The following is a 27,495-nucleotide window of genomic DNA, read 5'->3' as shown; positions in this document are numbered from 1 at the left end:
CTCTGGGGGCTGACAACCCTTTTGAAGGTGTGTCACAATGCAGGCAATACGTATGCATGCATGTGAATGAATGTTCTTTTATTCAGATACCACTTCAAATTGCGAAAAAAGTAAGAAAAAGTATTGTAGACTATATGGTATAAATATGAAGACATACCATAAACTATGTATGCACACATCCCATAAAGTAATGTTATCATAGTTTCTATTTCAACTTCAGGAACATTTTTACTAAGTTGGTGATCTACCTATAAAACACTTCTGGCAGGCAATGGGACATGTTACCAATTTGCAGGAAATAGCAGGCTGAAGAAAAACCAATGATGTAAAACTAAGCAAAGTCAGGTTTTCATTTCAAAGGTATTCTTAAACTTTAGCAGTTGTGCTTTCAGATACATGAGCCAATTCAAAAGATGAGCAAAAACAAACAACGGAGCCAAACTAGCCAGCCTGCCCTGATGGGTGTGCAACTGATGCTAAACACAGTCTTTTACTGCTACTGTTAGTGCATTAGGTATGATGTACTGTAACATCAACATTTAATAAGAAAATAATAATAAACAGCACCGTGATGTTGAGAAAATTATATGCAACTATCAATTAAATTTAATACAGATGATGGAAAATGTAAATAGAATGTAACTGTGTGTGTGTGTGTGTGTGTGTGTGTTTACCAGAATTCTGTTGATGGCGTTTATACAGACTACCTGTGTATTGATTGTGTGCTGACGTAATAAGAAAAATAACTATAATGGAGAAGCAAATTGTAATGGACAAATCATAATGAATAATAGACTTTTAATCACATCATGATGTATGACCTTGAGGATTAGAGGAGTTCCCTGGCAGGAACAGTGAGAATGTCTGTATCAGGTTTCATTAAAACCCACGAACAGAGCCTAGAACACAAGGGCAGAAGCACCACAGCTCAACCCCTCTAACCTATGACCCCTTTCATCTTAGCCAGTCGCACACAAATCTGGCAAAGCTTCTGCCTCACTCCGAACATGAGCGGGTGTTGTCCTTTCAGGTCTTATAGCATACAGGTAGTGCCGGGATATTCATGACGGGCACTGAACAGACACTGAACTAACACTTTTTTGTCTTTATCCATTTTAAGTTCAAATCAGTCAAGGACTGTGTATGAGTTTGTGACGATTCGAGTCCTGTCGTATCAAAGTTTTGACAGGGGTTCACTTGAAAAGCATCAAAATCAACGACTTCACAAAAGTTATTAAAAATATTCCAACAGACTGCAGCTCCAAAATATGAGCTTTTGTTGCCTGCAGCTCAGACACCAGATACCCTCTTGGCCTCCATACCGTACGTTCGGCTGCCGCCATGCCTGTGTGGTTAAAGCACAGCCTTCTGAGATGTGCAGGTGATAACGCTGAAGCCTTCAGACTGAGATCAGGGGTCTCCTTTCATATCTCTGAGATGCGCACACACACACATACACAAACCTGCACACACACACACACACACACACAAAGGAGTTGGTGCATTCCTGTCGTCAGAGATGAACCGATATGCCTGGGCTCAGCTGAGATATGTGGATCATTCCTCCAGGGTTGCTGGGGATTTCTTAGCCCGAGGCTATGGATTGTGAGCCATTTTATGGGATAATCCACAAACATCTTTGAAGGCAGCAGACCCGTCTCTGAGCTGCACTGAGGTCATTTTCCAATCTGTGGCAGTTATCCAAAGGATTTAAGGCTGCACACTTAAAGAAACTTTGTTATTCGGTGCTTGAGGAAAACTTTGCAGGTAGCTATAGGCCTGAGAGCCACCCTGCTGTAGGCATTCAAGTCCCTTCGTTTCTAATGAAAGGGCTACAGCCCAAGTGTAACCAATCATTCTTACATCCCTAGTCTGAATGGCAGATGTAGAGTGAGCTGCACTCAACGGTCACACACTGTCTCAAAAATAAATGTGTGCCACAAAAATGAATTAAAGAGTACATTAATATAATAAATTCTGTCAATATTCCACAATGCAGGCAGTTTCTTGGATGAGGTACTGAGTCAGATGTAGTTTATCAGTTAACTGACTGATTTTAAATAACACTACAAAAAACGAATCTTAACGACATTTAAACAACAGTACAACTGAACAAAGAATGTATATCCCAAGTACTCCATTACATTTTCAATAAGCTCATTTCAAAAACCTCTTTAATGGTTAAACTGCTTGAACAGACACATACCCCTGAATTCCCTACAAGGGAGAAAATGTTTCACAAGTAAACTTTCAGGCCAAACAGTATGAAGTAGATGTAAATAAAATATTTGCCTGACCAGTATTAACAAACAAACATAGAAGGTTTTTTTTTTATTCCTAGAAAGAAGCGGAGGGTAAAACAGATGGACGGAGTGCGATGCTGTAATTAGTAAACCAAATACTGAGGCCTTTTAAAAAGACTAGTCTCCACCTGTTAATCACAAATGGTATTTACACTCTATTTACAATGGGGTGTCAGCGCACTGCACTCCACCAGAGAGGCAGAATGGACTGCAGCCTGGCTTATTCTGTCAGTGCACTGCTCACTCATGAAGGAAGCCTTGACCGTGTCAGCTACGCTCTTGGGACTTTCACCATGAATAACAATAAGATATTAAAGAACTTGTGGTCATGCGGAAGGCTTGGGAACAAGGCTTTCTCTGTGACAGGTACTTAATAATATCCTCATATCAGCAATAATAATAATATCCTCACAGTGCAGGCAGATGGGATAAACACAGATGGTGTTCATCAGCACTTGTACGCATGCTCAGGACTCTGTTGTACACACACACAGTAGTACTACTGTAGCTTTAGCTTCAGCGGACGTACCTCAGCACTGAAAAGACCACCTAAAGACCACCTAAACCGCACAGACACAGTAGTACTACTGTAGCTTCAGTGGACGTACCACAGCACTGAAAAGACCACCTAAACCGCACAGAGGACAACTGCCTCTGAAAACGTTTACAGCCGTAAAGGCCTCCTTTCATTATCAGCGGGGCTTGATAAGCGCCAGCATTGAAAAAGTCTCAGAGCACAACATTAAAGGGAAAAAGCCAGGGGAGCCCATGTTTGGGGAGTTGTTATGGAGGCAGGTGATTGCCTGAGAGCTTGTGAAAGAGGTGAGCAGGTGAGATAAAGATGGAATTTGCGTGTTGCGAGCTAGCAAAGCTCCTCCCCAGACCACTGCCTCCCCCTGTGCCCAAGACTGCTGAATGTCTGAAAAGAATGAAAGTGATATTACGGTCCCAGTCATTCTCATAGACAGCAGAGTAGAAAACATAGAGCTATGTCATAGTCTGCTCCTATTGTACCAGTGGCATGGGGCCAACCCTGTGGCTTTCTGGTTTCCAGCCACAACACTGGGATATAAGCAATGTCTCAGACTCATGACCTGTTCAAATGGGACCCCTACAGGGCATACCGCACCTGAACTCTTTCCAACAGGCAATCCTAGATTTGTATCAACAAATGCATAATAAAGGGGCATTGGCTTACCAATCAGATTTGGCAAGGTACTGCACACAACATTTGAACTCTAGAATAATGATAAACCATGTGAACAGAAAATATATCAGCATGCAAGACATTCAATATGGGTTAAATAGTCAAATAGCTAAACTCCAAGGTAAACTCAGTACTCACACATATAGACACATCAGACACACACCACTAGGGGGAGCCAGTCTTGGTAGGGAATCATGAGTGTTGTTTCTGAGCATGTCATTTTAAACATGCAATTAAACTAAGGGAAATCCAACTGAAAAGCTGAATGCCTTGGACTAAAATCAATTGCCCCTTTAACAGGAGGGAATTTTATATTTTCCAAAGACAGCAGTGCAGTGCTGTGATTAAGGTATGGGACTGGAAACCAGAAGGTTGCAGGTTAAAATCCAGATGGGACTTTGCCTTTGTAATTGTTGAACAGGGTACTTAACTTGAAGTACTTCAGTAAAAGAACCAGCTGTATAAATTCAAATGTAAACTGTAAGCTGTGCTACATAATTTAACAAAAAGTAATTTATGAACTGCATGGTACATTTTTCACATAAACATCACTATTAATTACATATTCTCCTTTATTAAACCCTACAGACCCAAAGTTTATCTGTCAGTCTTCTTTAAAACGTACACAGATGGAAACTAAAGCTACATTATGATCAAGACACCACAGACTACAGGCTGGGTAGAAGACCCTGAGTGTCAAGAATAGAAGAGGAGACAGACTACAGATATTAAAAGCACTTGGCTGGAACCAGAGAGGTTCAATTATCTGCCTCCTGAGCCTGTTTCAGAGAGGAGGAACAGACCAGGCCCCAAGTAATCAATGTTGCAGTAAAAGTATTAATCCCTCCTTTTTCCTCCAAGTGCAGAGAAGTGTCATGTTTCTTCTTCTAAGGCGTGACAAAATGTCTCAAGAGGTCTATTATACTCTAACTACTCATAATGTCTACTTCTAATGTCTTTAGCAGTCAACTTTACAGTACTTGATTGCCATTTGATTACACCATCAAATTGAATTTTTGGAGGCATTTCAATTGAAACAATTGAGATGAGGAACAAGTATGGCTTACATTTTTATTCTCCTGAACTCCAGGTCTTTTGCATGGCAAATCTGCAGTAAACAGCGTAATCTCCTTCCAATTTGAGTAGTAGACTGATGTGAACATTAAGGCAAATAGCAATATTTTCACTCTTCAGTTCACATAACTTTACACATCCACATTTCTACTGTATGTGTGATACTCTAACCTCTGGGAAAAGTCGTGTTTCATACACCGCATTTCAGACACATACTGTATAGACTCAAAAAATACATCCTTGCATTGGGGTACTGAATGAATGACGTAGCCTCTTTTAGGCCATCTAGAAGCAACTGAATTATATTAATAGGGACTTGGTGGATCACAGTGTGTTTACAGTAATAAGAACCTTCTCCCACACAGGCTTGCATCCAAAGCTGCAGCTATGCCTCCAATATAATTTCATTGACAGAACATGCCTGTGCGGCAGTGCTAGAAGATCTTCCAAAATTAAAAATGGTTTTTATGCACTTTCCAATTCAAGGCTAGTAGACTGCCACAGGTTTCCACATGATTATTTATGATCTTTCGGAAGAGTGTTCAGGGCTAGTACTCTTGCATCCCTCTATTGCATCAATAAGCGAAATGTATGGCAATAAGTTTTGTAGAAAACCATGCCAGATACCAACAGATACAAACTATTCATATGAACAATAGGTTTGGGACACAGATACAGATTCAATGCTAAAACATCTGCTCTGTGGAAAGGCCATTTCAATTCTGACTTTATAGGCATTCCTAAGAGAGGTTAAAACCATCACAGCTCATAATACCACTCCCTCCTACCCAAACTAACGAGAATGTATTCTTTCTAAGCAATTATCTATTGATATAAATCTTCCATTTTATTCACATTATAACACTTTCTCCAGCTAGTTTTATATTTGTTGTCCCTCTGGGAGAATATTTGTACCCCCTCTGAACAGCAGTGATTAGACACCAGCTTCTGTCTAATAAAAGGTCCAAATTCAGATCTGCCAAAGACTGCCTTTATTTCTCATGTTTTAGATTATATGAACTAAACCTCACCAGCAGCAATAACATATTGGTGAAAATGTGGCATGGTACTACCACAACATAAAAGCATATTGTAAAGCTCCAGGTCAAACTAGCTAATGTGACAAAGAGTATTATCTTCCAAAGCAATAAAGCGCAACAGCCAAACAACTGATTGCAATGCTGGCTCTATTATGCATGTACAGGATGGAGCCCAAATAATTGTAGAGCAAGAGTGATGGATCTTCTGCAGGTATGTCATATCATCTTGAATATAACTGCATAAAAAAGCTGTTAAAAAAGACAATCTAAAACTACTCTGTCTATTAATTACCAATGCTCTCGTGAGGCTTTCTTAAAAATGAGATCACCATCTCCACAATCTGATTGCAACAGAAATAACATGTAAACATTGAGTCTTACAGTAATAAATGGTCAACCATTTTAAGTAATACTAGATTTTTAAGTGCACTGAATCCTGATCCAGGGAGGTTTGCTTTTGGACATTTTGTTTTTCCTAAACAGTACTATATTATCTCTAAGCACCTATCTGCACTCACAGAATACCTCGTCACAGTAAGCTCTACAAAAGACACCTGGACTTAACAGGGATTTTCACATTTCAAAAAGCCATTTTTACATACTCAGGAGACCATGCCCCTCACATACTATAGAGCTATAGTCACATTTCACAGCATGTAAGCAATGGGGATGCTGATATACACATAAACATACTTCAGTGTATTGCTACAGGAATGTCAAAATATAAATACAGTTCAATGAATCCATTCAATGAATTTCACTTTGGCAGCGTTATTATTTAGCAGTATTTTTTGTGAAATGTTCTTTATGTTTGATACCAGGGTTATTTGCACTGTGTTTATCAACCATTTTTGAAGAATACATTTTGAAATAACTAGTAACCCAGAAAATGTTGTGTCCTGTCAAGCTCTTTGTACTGTAAACTGTCTCAGTTTTTTCTTTACTGCTCTCCTTTAGATGACAGTGGGATTAGGAAAAATATAATTAAAACTGCCAAGGAATGCACATTTTCACTTCACTTGTAAAGAATGCAAACTTTCTCAGACACTGAATAACATCTGAATGAATAGGCTACACAAAGTTAGGAAATCTGTGGAAGAATTTGCCCACAGAATCAGTGTGCCTCTAATCAGCACTATGCTCAAAATTGTATTAGAACATGAAGTACTGGACACATCAGTGAAAAACATTAAATGAAAACTTACCTTGCACAACTGACAAATGACAAGCTACTTTGTTCAGTTAACCCCCCATAAGTATTTGTAGATCATTTGAGTTGCAAGGAGGAGGAAGTGTGATCATTAGGTTTTGAGGATTATCATTCAGTCATTAGATCATTACTGAATGATCATTAAAGGACTGGTTATCAACCTTCCATATGGCATTGCAATGATTAGTTTACAGGTATTTTATGGATGTGCAATTCACATATTTCTAATTCACAGTTATTCTACTATTATCAAAGTAATGCAACCGAGTATTCAATTCGCAGGTGTTTCCTCAAAACACGTATGCACCTTCTATCCCCAAGGGTTTCAACAGATAATATGTCAAGGAATGTGTACCACATCCAAAATTTCCTGTGATAATTTGCATTTCATGTGGCATTTGGGTGGAAAAGTTGGTTGGGGTGGAGGAAAGTGGGTTGGGGTGGAGGAAATGGGCTGAAACGCTACTGAACAAAGGGCTGTGTCAAAGTCATGGTCCCCAAAGCGCTCCTTTATGGGCTTCTCTGTGAATGACCCCGTGAGTGTCTATATTCACAAAGGGCTGCATGCTGCACTGCTGTCCCTCACTGCTCCCTGGACGTGTAACAGGAGCCAAGCCCCAGCTCTCCATCACAGGGGCAGGGAGAGGTGGCACCACTGTACAACCAACCCCCACCCCCTTGAAGGAGGGAAGGACAATGCTACATCCAACCCCTGGGAAAGTACTGAAAGGCCACAGCAGAGGAAGCCATTCCCATAAACCGCTACGGTGCTGCCAAATGGTCATCACTGACACAATATGACTGAAAACTGTGCATATCTCAAAATCATCTATTGCTTTCGTCACATTTGTGAAAATTGGCTAAACCTCATATCCTGTTCTGTTCTTAAGTGATGCTATCGCTCTCTTCATTTGAAGAGACTTACCTCTGAAGCTTGAAGCCTTGAAACAGCATTGCCTCAGTTTCCGCCCCACTGCATGCAATCCACTCACGTGCCCTTGCTTGACTATACCTGATTCTTGATTTGGATGAAAGTGTCCTTTTATAAAACCTCTCACGGCCTGATGCCTGTGCTGGGAACAGTTCTATTTTAAGCATAAAACTTAATTTAAAGAACAATTCAATCAAATCAAGAATGTAGGGAAAATATTTGTTATGTTGTCTACTTACTGAAGATTGTGTTTTCTCACATATACACAGATGTAGATAATACTCTATGAAGATTTTTGAGACACAAGAAACTAATATATGGATGCATATGAATGTATGTTATGTAAATGAAGTAGGCCTCCCTTTTAAAATGATGTTTTTAACCATTCGAATAAATTGTATATCAGATTTAACTATTGGTGCTCTGGGCAGTGTGACAGTACTAAAACCACATTATAAAAAGACCACGTTATTAACAGAAAATAGAATTCCTAGTTGGTTATATGCTCCAAGTAGGAACTGAAGAGTTCCACGCAAAGATGATTTGTGTGCAAGGAGACATCTTTTCTCACAGTTAGATTGGAGCACCAACATACTAAAGTTAAAATAGTTTTATTTAAGATACGGTAATGTTATAGGATATGGAATCCCATGGTACAAATATCAGACGAATGAACCATTAATTTGTATGAAAATGCATTGGAAAGTCAGATTCCTCTGAAAAAAAAAAGATTCACTGGATATCTTGTCTCGAACGCTAACTACCCTCCCAAATCACTCAAAGAATTGAAAGGTCATTCTTTACCCCTTCTATTCTAATTTCGAAAATAAAATATATATGAAACCTATTTACTCATGAAACTGCTTAGCATTCACAAATGAGTTAATAAAAACAAGAAACTAACAAGTCGGCATGTTACTACAAGTCTCCAAGCAGCACCTACCTTTGAAAAATGTGCGCTAGTGTGAGTTGCGTATCTCTCCGCTGTCGGGAGCGACGCTACCACAATCAACTACAAAGAACAAATGCTCGCTATCGGCACTTGGGAAAAAATCTGTAATAAGCATGACATAAATGAAATTATAATTAACAGGAATAAAGCAATTTAAAGTTGCCCTTTAACTGGAGCAAATGTGTACATGTATTAATAGAACCGAAGAAAAGCAACACTTGTATGTTTTAAAGTAAGCACACTATTTATAAACTTTAGTCAGGGGAGACGCGCATGGTATCCTGATCCGCTATTTAGCTCAGTTAAAACAGTTACCATTGCTGTAAATTATAGTAAGTAAAACGCAATCGAATGAGTAACAGTACTCACCGCTGCTTCCGAATCCAGAACCCCGGTGCATAGGGTTATGAATAGCAGACCCACGACGAGGTTTTGCAGACTCTTAACGTTATTATTTTTCATTTTTCTTAAGAATCCACTTACTCAACATTGACACGTACTACTGAAAATACATGCGAGATGTGTCATATTCTTCTATTGACAAAGCTATAAAATATAACTTATTCTAAAGTCATAAACAGATTCTTTAAAAAGTCTCCAAGCTTTCCAATACTGGGACCGTTCTCTTCTGCAACCTTAACTAACTTTTTCTCTCTCAACTTAACCTGCCAACCGGATCTACCCTCAGATGCTGATATCAATGCGCGATGGAAAAGTAGTCCCGAAGCTCTCTTAAATGCTTAATCGGAATGTCAAACGATTTACAATTCATGTTGAATACTACAATATACACAACGGTATATGTGAAAATTCATAATTCATTTAATATCATATTATTAAAATTGACATCTTTTCTGTTTTGGATGTGACATTGTTATCAAGTCTACATCTGTAGCCTACGATAGTTTTTATGTACAGTCCCTTTTCACCCCCAATAATTATTTCTCGTTTTACAGTGCTGTAAAGTAAAATTAAGATATAAATAAATGGTACAATGTCTAGTCCTGTATAAGTAGCTTTCTATGATGTCAGTATAACTGGAATGGCAAAAGATCACGTGGGTACAATTCTTCAGAATTAGTCTGCATCAAAAAGATAAACCTGAATATCGAAATGTGCAAAGCTCAATATCTAAATGTGCCAATATTTAAAGCTCATAGAGATATACCCAAGATAACTCAGAGTTGCAATTTCTACCAAAGGCCTATCTTTGGGGGGTGGGGGTTAATACTAAATGAAATGCATTGAAAAGCGTAAGTCATCGATTAAAGCAAATATTTCTATCAAAAATATGTTGAATTCATTGTGTTGGTGATATTCAGTGCATTAAAATGTTAAGGTGTAACGAAACCACCGATATGACACCTACATGATACCTATCACTATTATATATTCATTGATCCATTTGGGATTTTCTTTTCCATAGACGAACATAAACAATTTACTGCGTATTTAAAGTAAATTGTATCCTATTATTTTTTATTTTGCACTTTAAGCGAGATAACGAAGCGCTATAGGTGTGGAAAACTTCGAGCATGATTGACATCTGGAGGCCCCTCCTTCTCTTCGTCGAACGCAGACAAATCTTGTTTGCTGTGCGTGGAGTCGGACAGGGGAAGAGCTTTTCAACTACTGCACTTTTGTGAGTTTAAATCATTTCTTCCTGTAAAAGCAACATAGTCTGAATGTATGTATGTATCTTTAGAAATTAAAGCCGCATTCATCACTGTGCATACCACAAAACTGTAAGCTGCATATTTTAATTTCTTATCTTTTATCTCCGCTGCTCTTTCCCGAAGTGGATGAACCGAATAGTGGATTCTTCAATGAGCGCTTTTGAAGCCACTGGCTCTAGCTCACTTTGAAGAAGTGAGGGCGCCACAGATATCTACCTGCGTTTTCCCAAAAAGCCGTGCAAATATGAAATTCTGGTACGTGTGGCCATGTATATTTGTTCGTTGATGTTAGCGTCGTATGTATAACAGCCCTTGCTAAATACATTTGTGGTTGAGTGCACGCACACAACAATAATATGAAAAGTTAAACTTAGTGCTATACATCGTTTTTTATTTCATTTGCAGGATATGTATACTAGCTGTTGTCTTGGCTGTTGAATCTACGCACGCGGTAAGTTTGATATGATGATGCCGGTTGTCTTTTTATTTTAACAGTAATTATGCGCAAGCATAATAGCTGTGATCCTAGACGCGTCCGGAACTTCAAAACAAAGTTATGTTGTTCTATATAAGTAGTTCAGTTGTACTGTTGACTTTTTGGTGTACTCATTCTTGTTTACAAACAAGAAAAATATTAAGCGTAACGTGTTTAAGTTTGCAGAAAGTGTACAATGAACGCACGATCCGGCATACGTCAGTGACTCTCTTGCTTGAATGGTGGTGCCCTGTTGCATGTTTAATATTATCTCGGAGTGTGTTCGCATGCTGTTGTATTTATAGTAACTGGAAGTAGCCTTAAAGTGTTGGCAGAAAACAAACCACCTCTACTGAACCAAAGCTGTATGCGCAACTGGACGACCTACAGAGCCAATACCAAAACAGATAGAGGTCCTTGATTTACAGTATCTTCATGAAGTGCGTATGCATCATACAGCGTGGTGGTGTCGTTTGCAGAGGTGGAATGCCCTGTGAATGCAGTGGGGTTTTGTCGACATGTAAAAGATTAGCGCCACTCTGTGACAGTCTCGATAAAGTGCCTTTTCGTTGTTTTCTGGGCAAACAAAGCTGTTGCTCCACAGTTGCATACAAGGTCTACGACGTAATATATCACAGTAAAAAACACGAGAATTCAAAATTTAACAAAAATTCTAACCTAAACATAAAACTGTAAAGATGTAAACATAAATGGCGTTTGTAATGGAATAATTGTAATATCTAAACAGCTAAGTTATTATGTAGCCTATATATCTCAATTAGCATTGTTCACCACCAGCTGGATTAGACTTCGGCACTGCACAAAATGGTACCTGTTTTAATACCGTGCAGGCTATTTGGAGAATGTAACAACCTGCCATTGAAATATCTGAAGGTATATATTGGCGCATCCATTATCTTACTGAGACCACTTAAGACCAATCTCATTTCTGGATCAATGACACCAGGTAACAATTTCAGGCTGGATAACACAGATTTTTTCTAGTAATAATACATAATTTAAATTGATTCAGTTGAGAACACAACAACATGCGTGGTATTATTTACTAGAAAGCATTTCAGATATTTTCCAGATTTCTCAGCATTTTCTCAGCGCAAGTTTTGTGTAAGAGACTTGACACATTGACCTGTAATCTACAACAAGTGCAATACTTGTTGAGATCTCACCTTGGATATTTGCTGATATTGGATAGTAATAAAATCATAAAATCATCATATGGTTTAAGATCCTTTAAAACATTTGTTAACCAAGGCATGTTTGTTTAAGACATAACAGGAGATACTGTTAAACCTATTGTCTTTAAGGAATTTCTCACCATATGACTTGTTGTATATGACATGCGTATGACATCTATGTGCTGTAGCAGTGCCAGCTCTCTGACATTTTCTGGCATGACCTGCTAGAACAGACCCTGGGAACTGCTATGGTATCCCTATCCTTAGACCCATGATGCTTCCATGATGACTGTGGTGAACCACATGCTCTTTGTTGGAATGGCTCAGTTTTGTCTACAGAGTTTATATCAAGCCTGTCTTTGGGTTCCTCCTTAGTGATCCTCATGCAGTTGGCCCATTTCTCAGCGGATATGTGCACTTCACTGGACAGCTCATATGTCCTAGCAGCTTGGTTTTGGGGTACTCTTGTGTAAACACATTGTGTCCTGTAATTATGTAATGTCTATGCTTGAGGAGAAGAGTCTGGGTAAAGGCAATACATATATGTGCTTAATAAATGCTTAATAAACAGGTAAATTCCAAGAGGTATGACCATGGACAATCTAATGGACCAGTATGCCATTTATTTCCTATTTGTCTTGGTTTTGTGTATATACCTTGGTGACAGTTATTGATGCAAAGGTGAGTGCATGGCATAGACTTATAGAAAAGATATACGTAGCCAATGGGTAAACATTGTGGGGGTGTGCAAGAGTCTTCTCTTTCCTGCCAAAGCCATAATGACACCATCAGAAGCCAACAAGAATGGACAAGCAGAATTCTAGCTGATTCATTCTTTATAATAAAAAAACTATCCTTAAGATCCTGTTGATGTCAGTGTGAATATTCATACTCAGGCGGGTCAGAAAATGCATGTTAGATTTGAATGCAATGATTGTACGCATGTGTATGGTGAGTCTTAGAAGTTAAATCAAACTAGTTGGTGCTAATGAATATTCAGGAGCAGCTGCCTTGGCTGTAGCTCTTTGGTTTTAATGGTACAGGAAATCACCATGAGACATGCATTTCAGACAGTCTAAATATTTGTTTGTCTTTAAAAGGGCTCTGATCGTTTATCTGATAGGCAATCACTTCTAATTCTCCCTCATACTGAGCATACTCTTTCTGTTTGATCAAAAATATTTTTATCTTACGGAAAATGCTTACTTTGACAAGCATACTATTGTTTTTGGATTCCTGCTGGATGATCAATATATGCCTAAGTTAGGTGGGCGTAACATGTGATCAACATGTATTTACATTATGGGCATAATGGTAGAACACTGTCATCAAGAGTGATTTACAAAGTATCCATTTATACAGCTGCTCACTGAAGCAATGCAGGTTAAGTACTTTGTTTATGGGTACAATGGAAGTGTCCTGTCTTGGAAATCAACAGGCAACCTATCGGATACAAGGCAACTTTTAAACCATTACATTACACTGCCACTGTAGCATAAAAATTGATTTAAAAGAAAAGTATACAGTAGGATGCAAAAATCTGGTAACCCCTGGTTCAATTGAATGAATCTTTACAAGATAGAAAGCAAACCTGAATTCTAAGTGGTACACAGTTAAACATGAGACCTTTCTGCAAATTCTAAAGCAAGCTTGCTTTTTATTAGAAATTGGAAAAAAATATAAAAAGGAAAAAGGCCCTGTGCAAAAGTTTTGGATTATTCTTTGTTACTTTCAAAAAAGATGATTCCTATGGCCTAGACCCAGGTGATTTCCTCGTTAGGGCTTCATTAAGTCAGGTGAGTATACTTGGTGGACTGAACTTTTTATTTGGAAGTAACTCCATGTTTTCTAATGTATCCAACTGCAGTGGCTGTTCTATCTGGTGTTAACAGCCATGGGTTCCACTAAACAGTCGTCCAAGGATTTCAGAATGAAGATGGTTCATTTCCTCCAAGAAGGAAAAGGCTGAAAAAACTGCCTATTCAGACGGTTTCAGACTGCCTATTTCTACTGTCAAATGTTATTAGAAAATGAAAGATAAATGGAACAGTTGAAGTCAAGGCAAGTATTTCAGGTAGAGTGGCCTGAGACCTGGTAAGAAATGCTCAGAAGAACCCACACATCACTGCAAAAGAGCGGCAAAAAAGTGTAGCAAACACAGGTCTAGCTGTTCACAGGACAGCACAACATACTTTAAACAACAAAGACCGATCTGAAGAATGCAAAAGAAAACATTGAGAAGCCTGAAGCCTTTTTGAACAATGTGCTTTGGACTGACAAAACCAAAATTGAACTTTTTGGCCACTACCAAAGAAGGTATATTTGGAGAAAAAAGGATTACGCCTTTGTAGAAAAGAACGCCTTGCCAATTGTTAAGAATGGAGGCAGATCCATTGTACATTGGGGTTGTGTGGCAGCTGGGGGCACATTAAATATTGTGTGAGTTGAAGGAAGAATGGATTTCACCAAATATTCTAGAGGCTAATGTTCAAAGGTCAGTCTAGACATTGCCGTTGAAGGGAGGTTGGGTATTCCAGCATGACAATGATCCAAAGCATACATCAAAACTAACCGTGAAGTACAGGTAAATCAGTCCCAGAAAGACCACCATAGCCAGCCCCATTTAGGAATAGCCGCCACAGTCCCCAGATTAGAATATTATTGCCAATCTGTTGAGAGATATCAAACATGCCATTCATGCAAGGAGGCTGAAGAATATTTCTGAGCTAGAGGTAATCTGCCAGAATGAATGGCAAAAAATTCCAAAAGCGAGAATTGAAAGACTCTTAGCTGGCTACAGGAGCCGTTTACAAGCTGTTATAGTTGCCTGAGGAGGAGTTACAAAGTACTAACTGTTGCAGAGGGCCTATTCCCTTTTTATTATTATTATTATTTTGAAACTAAAAAATTTAAATAAAAAGTAATCTTGCTTTAGAATTTGAAGAAATGTGTAATGTTTAACGTTGTACCATTTAGAAGTCAGGTTCACTTCTGTTCACTTAGATATTAATTGTAAAAGTCTTTGAGCAGGGGTGCCCAAATGTTTGCACACCACTATATTATGTCCCAATTTACAGAAGTGTTCTCCATTAATTTTGTTTTGTAGATCACCTTACAATGATGGCTGTCTGATTATTAAGCTTGTTGAAAATGAAGACAGCTTTGACTTAAACCCCATTCTTTCTTCACTACATGCCCTGTGTGTAACTTAGAAAGATAATGTAGTTTTAACTAGCAGGTATTTTAGGCATTTTATGAGTGCTTAGGAACCCTGGTGCGTTTCACACTTTTTTTCTGCTCTTGGTTGTATTCAAGCAGTGCACTACTTGTTGGAACATTTTTTTCATCTTCAATGCTACTGTCAGAAGAGGCCATGGAAGCTTATTGAGAAAGAGGCCCTCCCTGTACTCAGCTTGGTCACAGTCGTTAGTGCTGCATGAACACATTAACATAATGCAGATTTCTGGACACTCATCAGCAACCGCTTAGCTTCAAGAAAGTATCTGGGCAATCCCCATTCTTGTAATTCCACAGAGAAGGCCTTAAATCTTCAAACCATTGGATGAGAAGAAAGGATGGTGCTAAAATGTAACTGCAACCCTTTAGGCGATTAGTGTTTTATGTGCTGAAGTGATAGGGTCTCTCCCCAGTAGCATCAGACAGATAACAAATTCAGCCCATGTCTCCACGAGGCTTGAGGGGACAAAGACGGATCTAACACTTATCTCAAAGCTGTATGTCTCCTGTCATGGAGTGCTCGGTTGTGGTTGTCTGTCTGTGCAGACCTCCCCACGTAGAGGACATTTCACACAGTGCATTTACTATGTGATGTGATGCATTCTAGTAATTGATTGGATTCAGGCGACTTAGGCTGGATTGGTTAATTTTGAGCTGTTATGTTGTTGCTACTGTAGCTCCTGTAGTTTTATAAAATATATGAACCAATTATCAGAAACAACTTTTAAGTAGTTAATTTAGATGTTTTTATACCTGCCGTATTCAGTTAACCAAGTACCTAAAATAACTTTTACAGGCATTTTCTAAATTACATGAATTCCTGTACAAGAAACATTTTTTCCAACTTATAAATATAGCTACCAAATTTTACTTGGCTTCTTAAACAAAATAGCTGGCAAAGCTACTTTACAGAGGGCTTTAAAAATATATATTTTAGACATTTCTGGAATACACATAGTTTTTAAAAAAATCAGTCATGAATAAAACAAATATGTGAAAAACCCCTCTGTAATTCCCCAGCTATTGGGTCATTCATCAGACTGAAATAGAAAAATGAACTCTTATGACTTATTCCATTGAGACAGAAAAGTGTTTAACTAATGTGCAAATTCGTGCATTCTTAATTATGCTCCAGTTTCCAGGTGTTTGGATCAGAAAGGACGTAGTGTGTCATTTTGATTCCATTTCCTGAGCTGTAGCCAGACTCATAATTCATGGCTTTGCTTCGGAATCAAAGCTTATCATTTTAAGCTCAAAGATACTGTGCACATTAAGGGAAAAGGTTGGAAAGGAACTCTCTTACCTTTGTGGAAAGTGTGAATTTGACCTCAGGCTGAGGTTGACTGAATGAAAGAGAATCTAAGCTTTATTGTGTCCATGTGTATGATGAAGCATGACTGAGTAGTTCCGTCTTCCTTAGTGTTGGGGTGAGCCTTGTGGGGCAGCAAGGCAGGTGGAGGAGCAGGAGGTTATCAGCAGACAGAGTGCAATGATTTATTTGCCTTTTCTCCAGCGTCTGGGAGGTCACCACCACACCACACAGGTGTTCTCCAGGAATAGGAGAGGATGGTGGAGCATTACTGCGTCTTCTCTTATACACTCAAGCACTTTGGCACTTAGCTGTGTGAATAGCTGAATACAGATTTAGCTTTATCCTGTTATCAAGAGGCTCCCTAGATAAGTGAAAGAAAACACAGTCCATTAATTCAGCCTGTGTAATTGCACTCGTCTGCCCTTGTTTATTGGCATGCACTTCTTTCTTCCTTCTATGTCTTCCTCTTTGCTAGTCTAATATGACACAGTGTAGTAGAATGGATATGAAGCTGGGTCAATCCAGTGACGAGGTTAAATTCACAGCTGCTAGGTACATTCATAATAAAATGAATAATACTAATAATAATAATAATAAGAAGATGATGACTAATAAATAACTTAGTGTATGTAATATATCCCTATAAATGGTCTGAATGATTCAGCTGAATTATAAAATGTAGTTTATTTAAAACTTTTACCCAGTGCTTAGTCATCTCTATTATGGTAGTGTGAACAATAAACAGTTGGCTCTTAACTGTGGTTCAATTTTAGTTCCTCATGTAAAGGGGTTATTGATGTCTCAGGTCTTGATTTGTCGAATAATAACTAACTAATAGAAATTTGTTCATGGATTCATAGATTTTTATTTATTTATATACAATAAAAATTATCTTTACTGGAAATATTATTTTTGTGAAATCTGCAGTCTGTGATGTGGTGAAGTATATATAGATGGACACTTTCACTCGCCACATCTACGACAGAGTCTGCTGACATAATACAAGGAGAAAGTGAATTATAAACAGGTTGTGTATATTGAGTTTAGCTTTATACAACTGTAGGTTATGTGAGAAGCTAGAGGGGATGTCTGGTTGACTAGTTGCAGTAGCTAGCTGAGGCTGTATTCTGTTGCAGTGGAGTTTGGTAACATGGAGGACCAGGCACATGTGGGTTACCCCTGGGGATTAAAGCAAAATGAAAGACAAAATAAATGTTTGCCATCCCTTGCCTCCCCCTGCTCTGCACACCACAGGTATCTGTAAGATCTTGCAGAAGTGGAGAAATGACTGCGTCATGGTAGGGAGAGAGGACCTGAACCTGAACTAGGGAGAGAGGACCTGAACCCATTACTTACAGGCAGAACCATATGTGGGATTTTCCAGTGATCTGCTTCAGATCCTATCACAAGCAGCCTGTTGCGGTGGACAGGTTTAAAGTGTTCTTGTTAGTCTTATTAGTTTAAGCTTTGTCTAAATATAATAACGCATAAATTAATTTTCTATCAATCCACCACTGTCTTCTTACTCCTTATAAGGACATGTCAGCCATGAAATGAAAACTACTGTCTAGAAATATTATCCACCTAAATTATAACATTGTTCCAAATGACGTGTGCGAGTGCTCCATAGAGGAGCTGTGTGTAAGTGCTGTGCTCTCTGAGAAACTCTAAAAGTGGAGTTGGTGGTGGGAAAGGCCAAGCAGAAAAAAGGCAGGCTTGTGCTCTCCATTACTCCGGGCTATCCTGTGCTGGGGGTGCGGGGGGTCTGCTCTTCATCCTTTTGTTTACCTGGTATTTATTTCTGCCCTGTGTCTTCGGCCATCCGCGGTGGGAATGCCTGGACTTCTTGGCAGAATTTGTCAGCAGGTCTCAGTGGCACATTCCACTGCTGAGTGAGGCGAACGGTCGTTTGATTTGTGGTTTTCCGCCGAGATTTATGTAGCCTCGGGGGGCGGAATGTAACAAGAGGCCAATTTTGTCTTCTGAGGAAAAGAGCACCAAGGGGATAGCAGACACCCCCTCCCTCAAACCAGCTGAAATAAGCTAAAGGTACCTGATCTGGACAATTTGGCTTTTGAAAACACTGGCAATTGTAAGAAGTACAAACTATTGTGAAAGAACACCCAAACCCTTGGTGAAAACACAAAGAAAATAGTTCTAAGCCATTCTGCATTTGCATCTTACAGGGCTGTCATTTATTTCACGTGAAATCCAGAAACAATGCCTGTTTCTTAGTGATGTTATGAGGATTTTTGCAGTTCATGTTTTGTGAGTGGCCATACATTCTCAGGCATTTTGAGTGAGGATGTTCAGAAGACAGGAAAATCCCACTTGGGCAAGATCTCAATTATCTCCCTTTTTTTCTTTACGACCATAAAACATTTAACCTTTTTTTAAGATGTATTCTTCTTTTTTCACTGTATGCCTTATTTAAGCCAGATTATACCTGATATTTAGTGTGGGTGTCTACAAGATATGTCAGCTGTTGTTTAAAGGCAATGAAGCTGCTGTTCAAAGGCAATGAATGCAGATATAAAGAACATAATTGGATTGATTCAATGGTCAGTTGATTCAGGTAAAATACATTTTCAGGCCCTCAAAAGGGCTGATGAAATAGCTTTTATCTTACTGGCTGAGCAGGCTCCTTATATTGCATGTACTACTCACTACAGGGACGTACAGGAGACCTTTAACACTGATGCTATACCGTGATGTCTGTCATTCTGAATTAACTTAATGATTTGATGTCATCAATGCAGTACATTGGCCTGTTCCAATTGGATATTCCAAAATCAGATGTGTACCATGAAGTAGTGGTTTTGCTTGTTAGAGCCTGCCATCTCCCAATGGGGTTTTTTTTTTTTTACAACTTTCACAATGTCTCCAGGCTCCATAATGCTCTGATGAGGTTCACTAGGAGTTCCTGACCCAATTTGTGAATGCTCAATTTGCTTCTGTCATTGGCCTCCCTTACCTGTTTTGTATTTTTTGTTTCTTTGCATAATGCATGAGAAAACAACCTTAATATCCCTGCTGTTTGATCACCATCCAAGATTAAGCTGGCCTGAATTCAAATATCGAATTATTTTAGAGTGGCTGTTTCTTTCTTGTGAGGAAGGTAACCAACAGGTCAAAGACTGGCAAGCACAAACATGAGGATTTTGGGCAAGGGGAGAGGGACAGACAGTGATGAAACTGTACATTCCTTCTTGCTCAGCACAGCTTATTTTCTTTAAGCAGAGCTTTATAACCTTACCTTCGGGCTATTGAAAATTGTCTCTATCTCATCACAGCCAAGGTAAAGCTGTGTTTGTGGAAGTGTTGTCTTAGCCTGTCCAATATGCCTGCTCCATCACAGCCAATGCTGTCACCTGTCAAGCTGTTTTGCTCTTATTTCACATGAAGAATCTGGATCCCTGTCTGCCCGCTCTCTATTTCATTCTATCTCTCTTTTCACGCTCTATCTCATTCTATCTCTCTTTCTTTCTCTTACTTCTTTAGTTCACTTTCCTCCCCTTGTTTCTGTAACCTGTCCTGTTTTCTCGCTTGATTTTACAATTTTCTCATTTTGTGTGCCTGCCTTTATGAGAACTGTATTTCCTATCGTTTGTTCACATCGTAGCCCTCCTTGATTCTAACCTCCACCAAGCAGTCTATCTCCCATCGACCAATCATTCCATAGTAATTTCCACAAATTATTTAATATTCTCTCTCCCCTGAGAGTTCCGCATTATCCCCTGTTTGATTATTTTATAAAGCTAGGCAGGCTGAAACATAATTATAAATCCCTTATTTAAACCAGATTGCACCAGATATTTAGTGTGGTTGGCAACAAGACAAGTCAGCTATTGTATTTATATTGTATAGGCAATGAATGCTGTCGTAAAGAACACAAGTATAGGCTGATGATTTTGTTGGTTTGGGGTTTTATCCCACTGGCATGTAAGTTCTGTGGGCTGTGGCTGGGCAGTCTACCTACTGTACATTGCGTATACTACTCTTTACAGGGACACCCTCACACTAGGTCTTTGCTACAGGAGCCTCAGTCCTTTAACACTCTCAAGCTGTACTGTGGTGTCTGTCTTAGTGTCCCCTGAGTGTCAGACCATACACATACAGAGCTGCGCTTAAGCAGTGGGGTTTTAATTCATTCCTGCTGTCACCTCGTGATGAGGAGTGTGTTTTACTGCACATTGACTGTGGTCTGACATCCTGTGAATGGGCCTTGATGACTACCACATGTAATCCTGCCAGACCACTTCACCATGTTATACAGTCATAACTGCTTTCCTGTTAAACACCTGTTGTAAAATGTTTCACTGTTTCATTGTCCTGTATTGTATATAGAGCTGTATACATACATATACATGCTGCTGCCAATGTTTTATTTTGGCTATCCAAGATAATTTTGAAAGGCCCATTTGTATAAACATAACATAACACATAAAACAGCAAATGGGGCCCAGTAGCAGTACGTGCAATTTGACCAAACGCATGTTTTAGGGGCACATTCGCTAAATTCACATATACACTCAGTGAGAAATATATTATGTAGACCTGTACACCAACTTGTTATTGCAAATATTTAATCAACCAATCATATAGCAGCAACTAAATGCATAAAAACATACAAACGTGATTAAGAGGTTCAGCTGTAGATTGTGATACTTTCTTGAGAGCTTGAGAGAAAGGTATCCAGCAGGTCAAAGACGAGCAAGTGCAAAAATGAAGATTTGGGGAAGGGGAGAGGGACAGATAGTGATGAACCTATACATTCCTTCTCATTGAGTTGTGTTCAGCACAGCTTGTCTTAAAGCAGAACTTTATACCTTAGGGCTATTTAAAGTAGCCTGCATCTCATCACAGACAAGGTGAAGCTGTGTTTGTGGAAGTGTTGTCTTAGCCTGTCCAACATGCCTGTCTACTGCAGCTAATGCTGTCATCTGTCAACCTTCTCACAAATCTCTCTTCTGTCCTGTTTTCTCTCTTCATTTTTGCAATTTTCTCATTTTGTGTACATGCCTGCCTTTATAAGTTCATCCGATTATTTGTTCACAACGCAACCCTCCTTGATTCTAACCTCCACCAAACAGTCTATCCTGCTATCTCATTGACTAATAATCCTGTAGTCATTTCCACTTATAGATTATTTAACGTTCTGTCTCTCCTCATAGTTCCTCAGAAGTGATACTAACCCCTGTTTTGATAATTGTATTAAATAGGTTGATTGTAGCATAATTTGACAAAGATGCCACATGCAAAAAACTGCATGAAAACTCCAACTCTCCATTGCTGTGCTGTACTGCAGCTCTGCAGAAACATCTGTAAGTTCAACAGCAGCAGTAGTGAGAAGAGCTTACATATTTGCAGCCTGTGAGTCCTTCAGAGGACGTTGAGTTTTGAAATGTGGAATTCGAGTGGGGCGCAGAAGCAGGTTAGTTTCCAGGTCAGTTATTACTTCAGTCTGATCTCTAGGCCCACACTGGTGCTAACAGCCCTGGCCACTGCTGTGTTCCTGTCGCTCCAGTGGTCATGACTAATGAGCTGGGCAGATGGGCATTGTCCCTGCTCACTCAGTAACAGGGCCTTGTTTGTCAACAGTGGGCATTTGCCTCAGTTATTTATTAAGTTGGTTCAATCTAAAAATAGCTGCTTGCGCGGTGGCCCATGTGGAGAAGATCAAGACAGTGTGGTGGCTATGGAGGGAGAACCCAGCTGTCCTCCGTCTTCAGCAACTCACTTAATTCTCTTCCCAGTGGATTAGTGCTGTTCGATGGGAGAGGCCTGTCCATTGGGCCCATCATTCCTCCATTAGCTGTGCTCCAACAGGTGTTTGTAAACATTTGCTCTTAAGTTATCATTGTCACATCGTTTGCCTTCTTCTTTCATCATTTCAGTCCAGAGAATTCTTTCATAATGACTGCATAACATAGCCAGTGGTGTTACTTTCCAACTGACATTTGAAGCAGAGTTACAGAATCAAAATTGGAATCGGATTCAAGCTAATTTATTAGCACATAATCCTTTGACTTAAGGTGGAGCCTGGACTGTACAAAATCTGAACCACCGAATCAATGGCATTTTCTGAAAAGTACTCTAACTTGGAATTGTAAGAATTTGAACTAAAAAGCCCCATTATACAGTAAGATGAGTATCTAGAAACCAAAATAGTAAAAGGATAAATGATTTGACTGTTAATTTTCTGGTGAGGAGTTTTTAGCTGAAAGGGAGGGAACAGCCTGTTTTTCTCCTGCTGTGATACAGACATATGGAGACTCTTCCCTAGGCAACCAAACACCAAACAGAATCCCCTTCCCAATTTTCCAAGAATCCCCTTCCAAAGAAGGAGGTCGCAAGGATGTGTTAGACGTCAGAATGTTTAAGCTCCTATACCGAAAGTTTATGGCGTGTGCAACGGTTTTGGAGTTGTTAGCGTAACGTTTAAGTCAGGGTTAGATAACCTCAAGCCTTGTGAGATGATTAATTTACTATTTCTTGTTTGTAAAAAAGAAGAAGTAAACCCAGCTGCAGGCAGTCGGCTGGGAGTAGTCTCACGTTTCTGATTAGGATATACAGACTGACATGGGACCGGATCGGTTGTTGGTCACCAAGCTGGAGTGAAAACATGGATGATCTCAACAGAGGTATGGAAGATTCCAGGGACATAAGACATGAGACATCTGTTCAGTATCACAGGACCCATCCCAAAGCATTGCAAAACAAAGCCTGTATTAATTGTTGGATGTAACTTTTTATAGATAAAATCTGATGACTGGGATGTCCCATGATAATTTCATAATGAGTAGTCAATTGCTACCATTATAATTACTGACAAAAACAAGAAGCTGTTGAGCGAATACTCTGACTAAACCTTCAAAAAACTAACGATTTCCAAGGTTCCAATTCCCAGAAATGGTCACCACACTGCTCTCTCCATAAGAATCTGGACTGTATTTGTGCATTCTGTGCAGAATTTTGGCATGTAAATTGCCTCCTGTTTTTAGTGGATGTTTATTGTAATGTTATAAATTGTATGTCAGTGTGCACAGTGTTTATAAACATATGTAATGTATTACATATACAATGGACCCAAAAGAGTATGTGTGTGTATGGTGGATGTTTAGCCATGTGTGATGTACGTTTCTTTTCCTTATTAACCTTTTATCAATTTATCATTTATTATGTGGCATAATACAGAGTATAGTTGATATTGTTGATTCCATTTTAGGACGCACGGAGAGGTCTGACTCATAAGACTAAATGTTGAGTATGCTTGTCCCATTCAATTTTGAGCATGGTTTCTCATGGTTTGTCCAACCCATTGGGGTATGGCAGTATCACTGCTCAATGGCCTGTCAGTTGAATGTTTTTTTTACATTTAAAGTAAAGGAAAAAAGACAAAAAAGTTTTTTTTGTTAATAAAATGTTCTTAGAAATAGGCTTGGTTTAATTGGCACTTTGAAGTTTTGGAATCTTTTCATAAGTCAGGAGAATTTGTGACTCATTCATTTGAGTTAAAAAAACAAATGAAGGCTGCGTGTTACTCGTTAACTGGGTTTAATGGTCCATTGAACTATAATGCTAAGGGTTTCTGTCCACTCCAAACGGCTGAAAATGAGGTTGGCCAATGGTCTGCGATTCCCACTGGTCCTCTAATTTCACAGCACAGTTCTGTGTCAGTGTAAATAGTGGGCTAAAAGGCTCTGGGCCTAATTAGCCTGACTCGTGCTCTGCGGTAGGATGTAATGGGCTCCTGACATGTGTGGTTTCCCCTGCTCTTATGCCCTCTGAGTGGTGGTTTCCTGTGGCGGTGATGTTGGGAGAACCTCACAGCAGGCAGCATTCCGTGGTAATTTCCTACAGCCACCACCAACCACCAACCCAGCTGTGTTCCAGACATCTCAGTGTCAGCCTGGCTCAAGCCTCAATCCAACACTGCCACTCTGTCTGCTTTGTGAAATAAAAACTATTACAAAATGGATGGCGCAAAACCATAAGGGTAATATCATTCATGATATGTTATAGTTTGGATTTTTGGTTATGGTAAAATATAAATGGATTCCCTGGGGTGGTTTGTGACACATATATTATGCGTTATGAGCAAAATTATAATTGAGTGTTGTTACCATGGAGATGAACCATTGAACCATTTCTGGCTAAGGCTGCTAATTAGAATTTTCTACAACCGAGAGCAGGAGCATAGCCCAGATCACACCTTGTAAGATAAATGTAGTTGGCTGGAGTCTATCTTTTTCTAGCTGTGCAAGCCAGGACAGCAGCAGCACACCTTGCACTCATATTTTATCAGTCATGTCATGTCAGAATTTCCTTTCTTCCTCCTTTGATTTATATCATAAGTCTAGACTTATGACTTTGTATGACCCTCCCACTGCATGAATATCTAATTATTTGTGTGGGTGCTTTGCAGATTTAATGCGGTTATCTCTCTCCTAAAAATGTGTCCATGACCTGAATGAAAGCAGTCCTCCTCCGTTACAAAGTTTTACAACTGGACATTGGATTGGACACATTGGACACCTCTGCATTTACAGAACAAGAGTGCAGGGTAGTAGCATATTGCCTTATTGGTGATCTCTGTCCTCCCCCAACTTTCCAAAACTTCTACCTCGGTCTCCCTCTTCCTTGACACAGTCCTGTGATATTACTCCAGCTTTCATGTCCTTCCTTCACACACTCAAGCCAAGTTCTGCACATATTTTGGGAGATAGAGAGAGACAGTATTGGGAAAATATAGGGGAAGCCCACCCCCACCCTGACCTACCGCAAGGAACAATCTGCCCTTTACTGAGGTCTTTATGGCACTCCTTTCTGCGCCTCATTCTAAAACATGGAGGGAAGTCTCACAGAGCAGTCTCCATCCTGCTCTGAGGATCTACAAGGGGCCTGCCTCTTTCTTCTGAAGCGGGGAATAGATATAGTTTCTTTAGTCTGTTGCAGCTTAGTATAGCAGGTTGGCTAGACAATGTATTTTTCATGTCTAATGGGTTCTCTACAGTGCAAGCATACCATTCATATTTTCTCTGAGGTTTTAATATCAGTAATACTACAAAGCTTAGTTACTGTAGGTTTACACACATTTTGATTTAAAAAAATAATTCTTGAAGAGTTTCTATTGTTTGCAGTCAACTGTGTGACGGCACAGATAAGGGGAAATTGTGTATGTTTCCCTTCTTTGGGGTGGCATGGCATGGAATGTTTACTTGCATGTTTGATGTTGTTTTCTTGTAATCATTTTCATCACAACTTTTTGCAATTTTGAATCCATGGAACGCATAGAAATCTTAATCGCGGGAAGGGGAGGCGTAGATAATGTGCAGAGGAAATGTAGTGTACCATAATGCATATATCAAATGTGTATATCAAAACAACTGAGTCAATATGAATTCAAAGACCGTGCACACTTCTGAGAGATCATATTTGTTTAGCATACAGTCCCCCCATCACAGGCCCCAGTCAGCTCAGTTGCATACTGTAGCGTTAATGTAAGGGAATCTTCCCCAGTCTGGGGAGTGTCACCACTGATCCCAGATCCAAGATGCCAGGTGACTGCTGTTGCATCCAGTGGAGGAGAGGAATGTAGGGAGCACAATGGGGAGAGTGAAAGCTGTGAGTGGCAGTGGCTCCACAGGTACAGTGCGGCCAATGCTGAGACATGTTACTGGGAGGCAAATGTTTATCTTGCCTAATTCCCTTCCTTTCACCAGAAGAGTGTTGAGAAATGACATGCCCTCTAGACAAGAAACACAGCACGGCATTCCACAGTCTTAACAGCTAAAGCTTGTGTTTGTCGATTTAAGGCTGTCAACCATAGTATTTTTTTTTTTCTAAGTGGTACGTGAAATAGTTCAGCTCATTTTGATTACAGATTGGTATCAGTATAAATATATTATACTTCAGTACACATTTTTTGTATGTATTTAGTTTATTTTAACATTATTTTAGACAACTTCTTATGTTGGTATATTTACACTATTTGTTTAAATAAACAAGATTGTTAGAAGTTACCCTTTTCAGGTGCTCCACAGTACCTGTCAAGAATCTCTGCATAATCACTGATAATCTTTTCTTACCAGAGTCCAGTGCACTGTCCCTGATTCTTCATTCTGTATTGGTCTCCTGCCCACAGTAGCTCTCTGAGATCAGTCTCAGGCCTCAGTCTAATGAGATATCTCTGAAATACAGCAGATACCAGAGACCTCATAAGACTCCCAAGTCTTCTGTCCCTGTAGGTTATTTAATTAAAACAGTCACATGGGGTAAAGGGATTTTCTCCCAGCCTAGGAGGGTTAAACTTCCATGTTTCTGAAAAAAATGTCAAGTATGTTGTTACATTGTCTTATTTGTTTAGCAGGCAGCTTTATCCCGTTACATGTGTTTTTGTCTTTTACATATTCTCTGTCTACAGCAGATATTTACTGAAGCTGTTCCGGTTAAATGTAGTGCTCAAGGGAACAATAGCATAATCCCACTCAGGATTTGATGCTGCAGCCTTCAGTTACAGGCATGTCTTTAAAAATGATGGAACTCCAAACTTCAGCTGTATCTTTGTATGCATTCAAACCACCTTGCTGTACGAGTGCATGCTGGATGCACAAGCCACATTCTTCCAATTACAGGGTTTGTACAACTTTTCTGCCCTTAATGTCGTCCATATTGTATCCAACCCTGGTGTAAAATCCAGCGATGACCAGCCTGAAATACCAGCTACCAGTTATCAAAAAATAGTTTGAGCTGGTCAAACCATGTTGAGTATGGAGCTGGTCTACCTGGTCTGTTTCAAAACCTAGCTGGTAGTGTACACATTTCATTGGGTTTAAATGAGACACCGCAACTGCAACCTCCCCAACTGCCTCCTTATTTA

The 27,495-nt window shown here is 39.4% G+C and overlaps 2 protein-coding genes across 5 annotated transcripts in view; one reads left to right on the top strand and one right to left on the bottom strand.

The window, feature by feature from the left end:
* Positions 1-9,352, bottom strand: part of col4a5 (collagen, type IV, alpha 5 (Alport syndrome)) — a 59,264-nt gene extending 49,912 nt beyond the window's left edge. Inside the window, exon 1 of the mRNA XM_061233631.1 lies at positions 9,087-9,352. Within this exon, the coding sequence (XP_061089615.1) occupies positions 9,087-9,179 (93 nt within the window). The 5' untranslated portion in view covers positions 9,180-9,352. The remainder of the gene's footprint in view (positions 1-9,086) is intronic.
* Positions 9,353-10,290: 938 nt separating this feature from the next.
* The window catches only part of col4a6 (collagen, type IV, alpha 6), a 91,377-nt gene continuing 74,172 nt past the window's right edge, over positions 10,291-27,495 (top strand). For all 4 annotated transcript variants that reach the window (XM_061234348.1, XM_061234347.1, XM_061234346.1 and 1 more), the window contains exons 1-3: positions 10,291-10,359; positions 10,517-10,648; positions 10,799-10,844. In XM_061234348.1, coding sequence (XP_061090332.1) covers positions 10,638-10,648; positions 10,799-10,844 — 57 coding nt within the window. In that variant the 5' untranslated portion in view covers positions 10,291-10,359; positions 10,517-10,637. The remainder of the gene's footprint in view (positions 10,360-10,516; positions 10,649-10,798; positions 10,845-27,495) is intronic.

This window comes from Conger conger, chromosome 3 (assembly GCF_963514075.1).
Source record: "Conger conger chromosome 3, fConCon1.1, whole genome shotgun sequence".
NCBI classification, from domain to species: domain Eukaryota; kingdom Metazoa; phylum Chordata; class Actinopteri; order Anguilliformes; family Congridae; genus Conger; species Conger conger.
The sequence above is the reverse complement of the archived record's forward strand: the minus strand, read 5'-3'. Positions and strand labels throughout refer to the sequence as shown.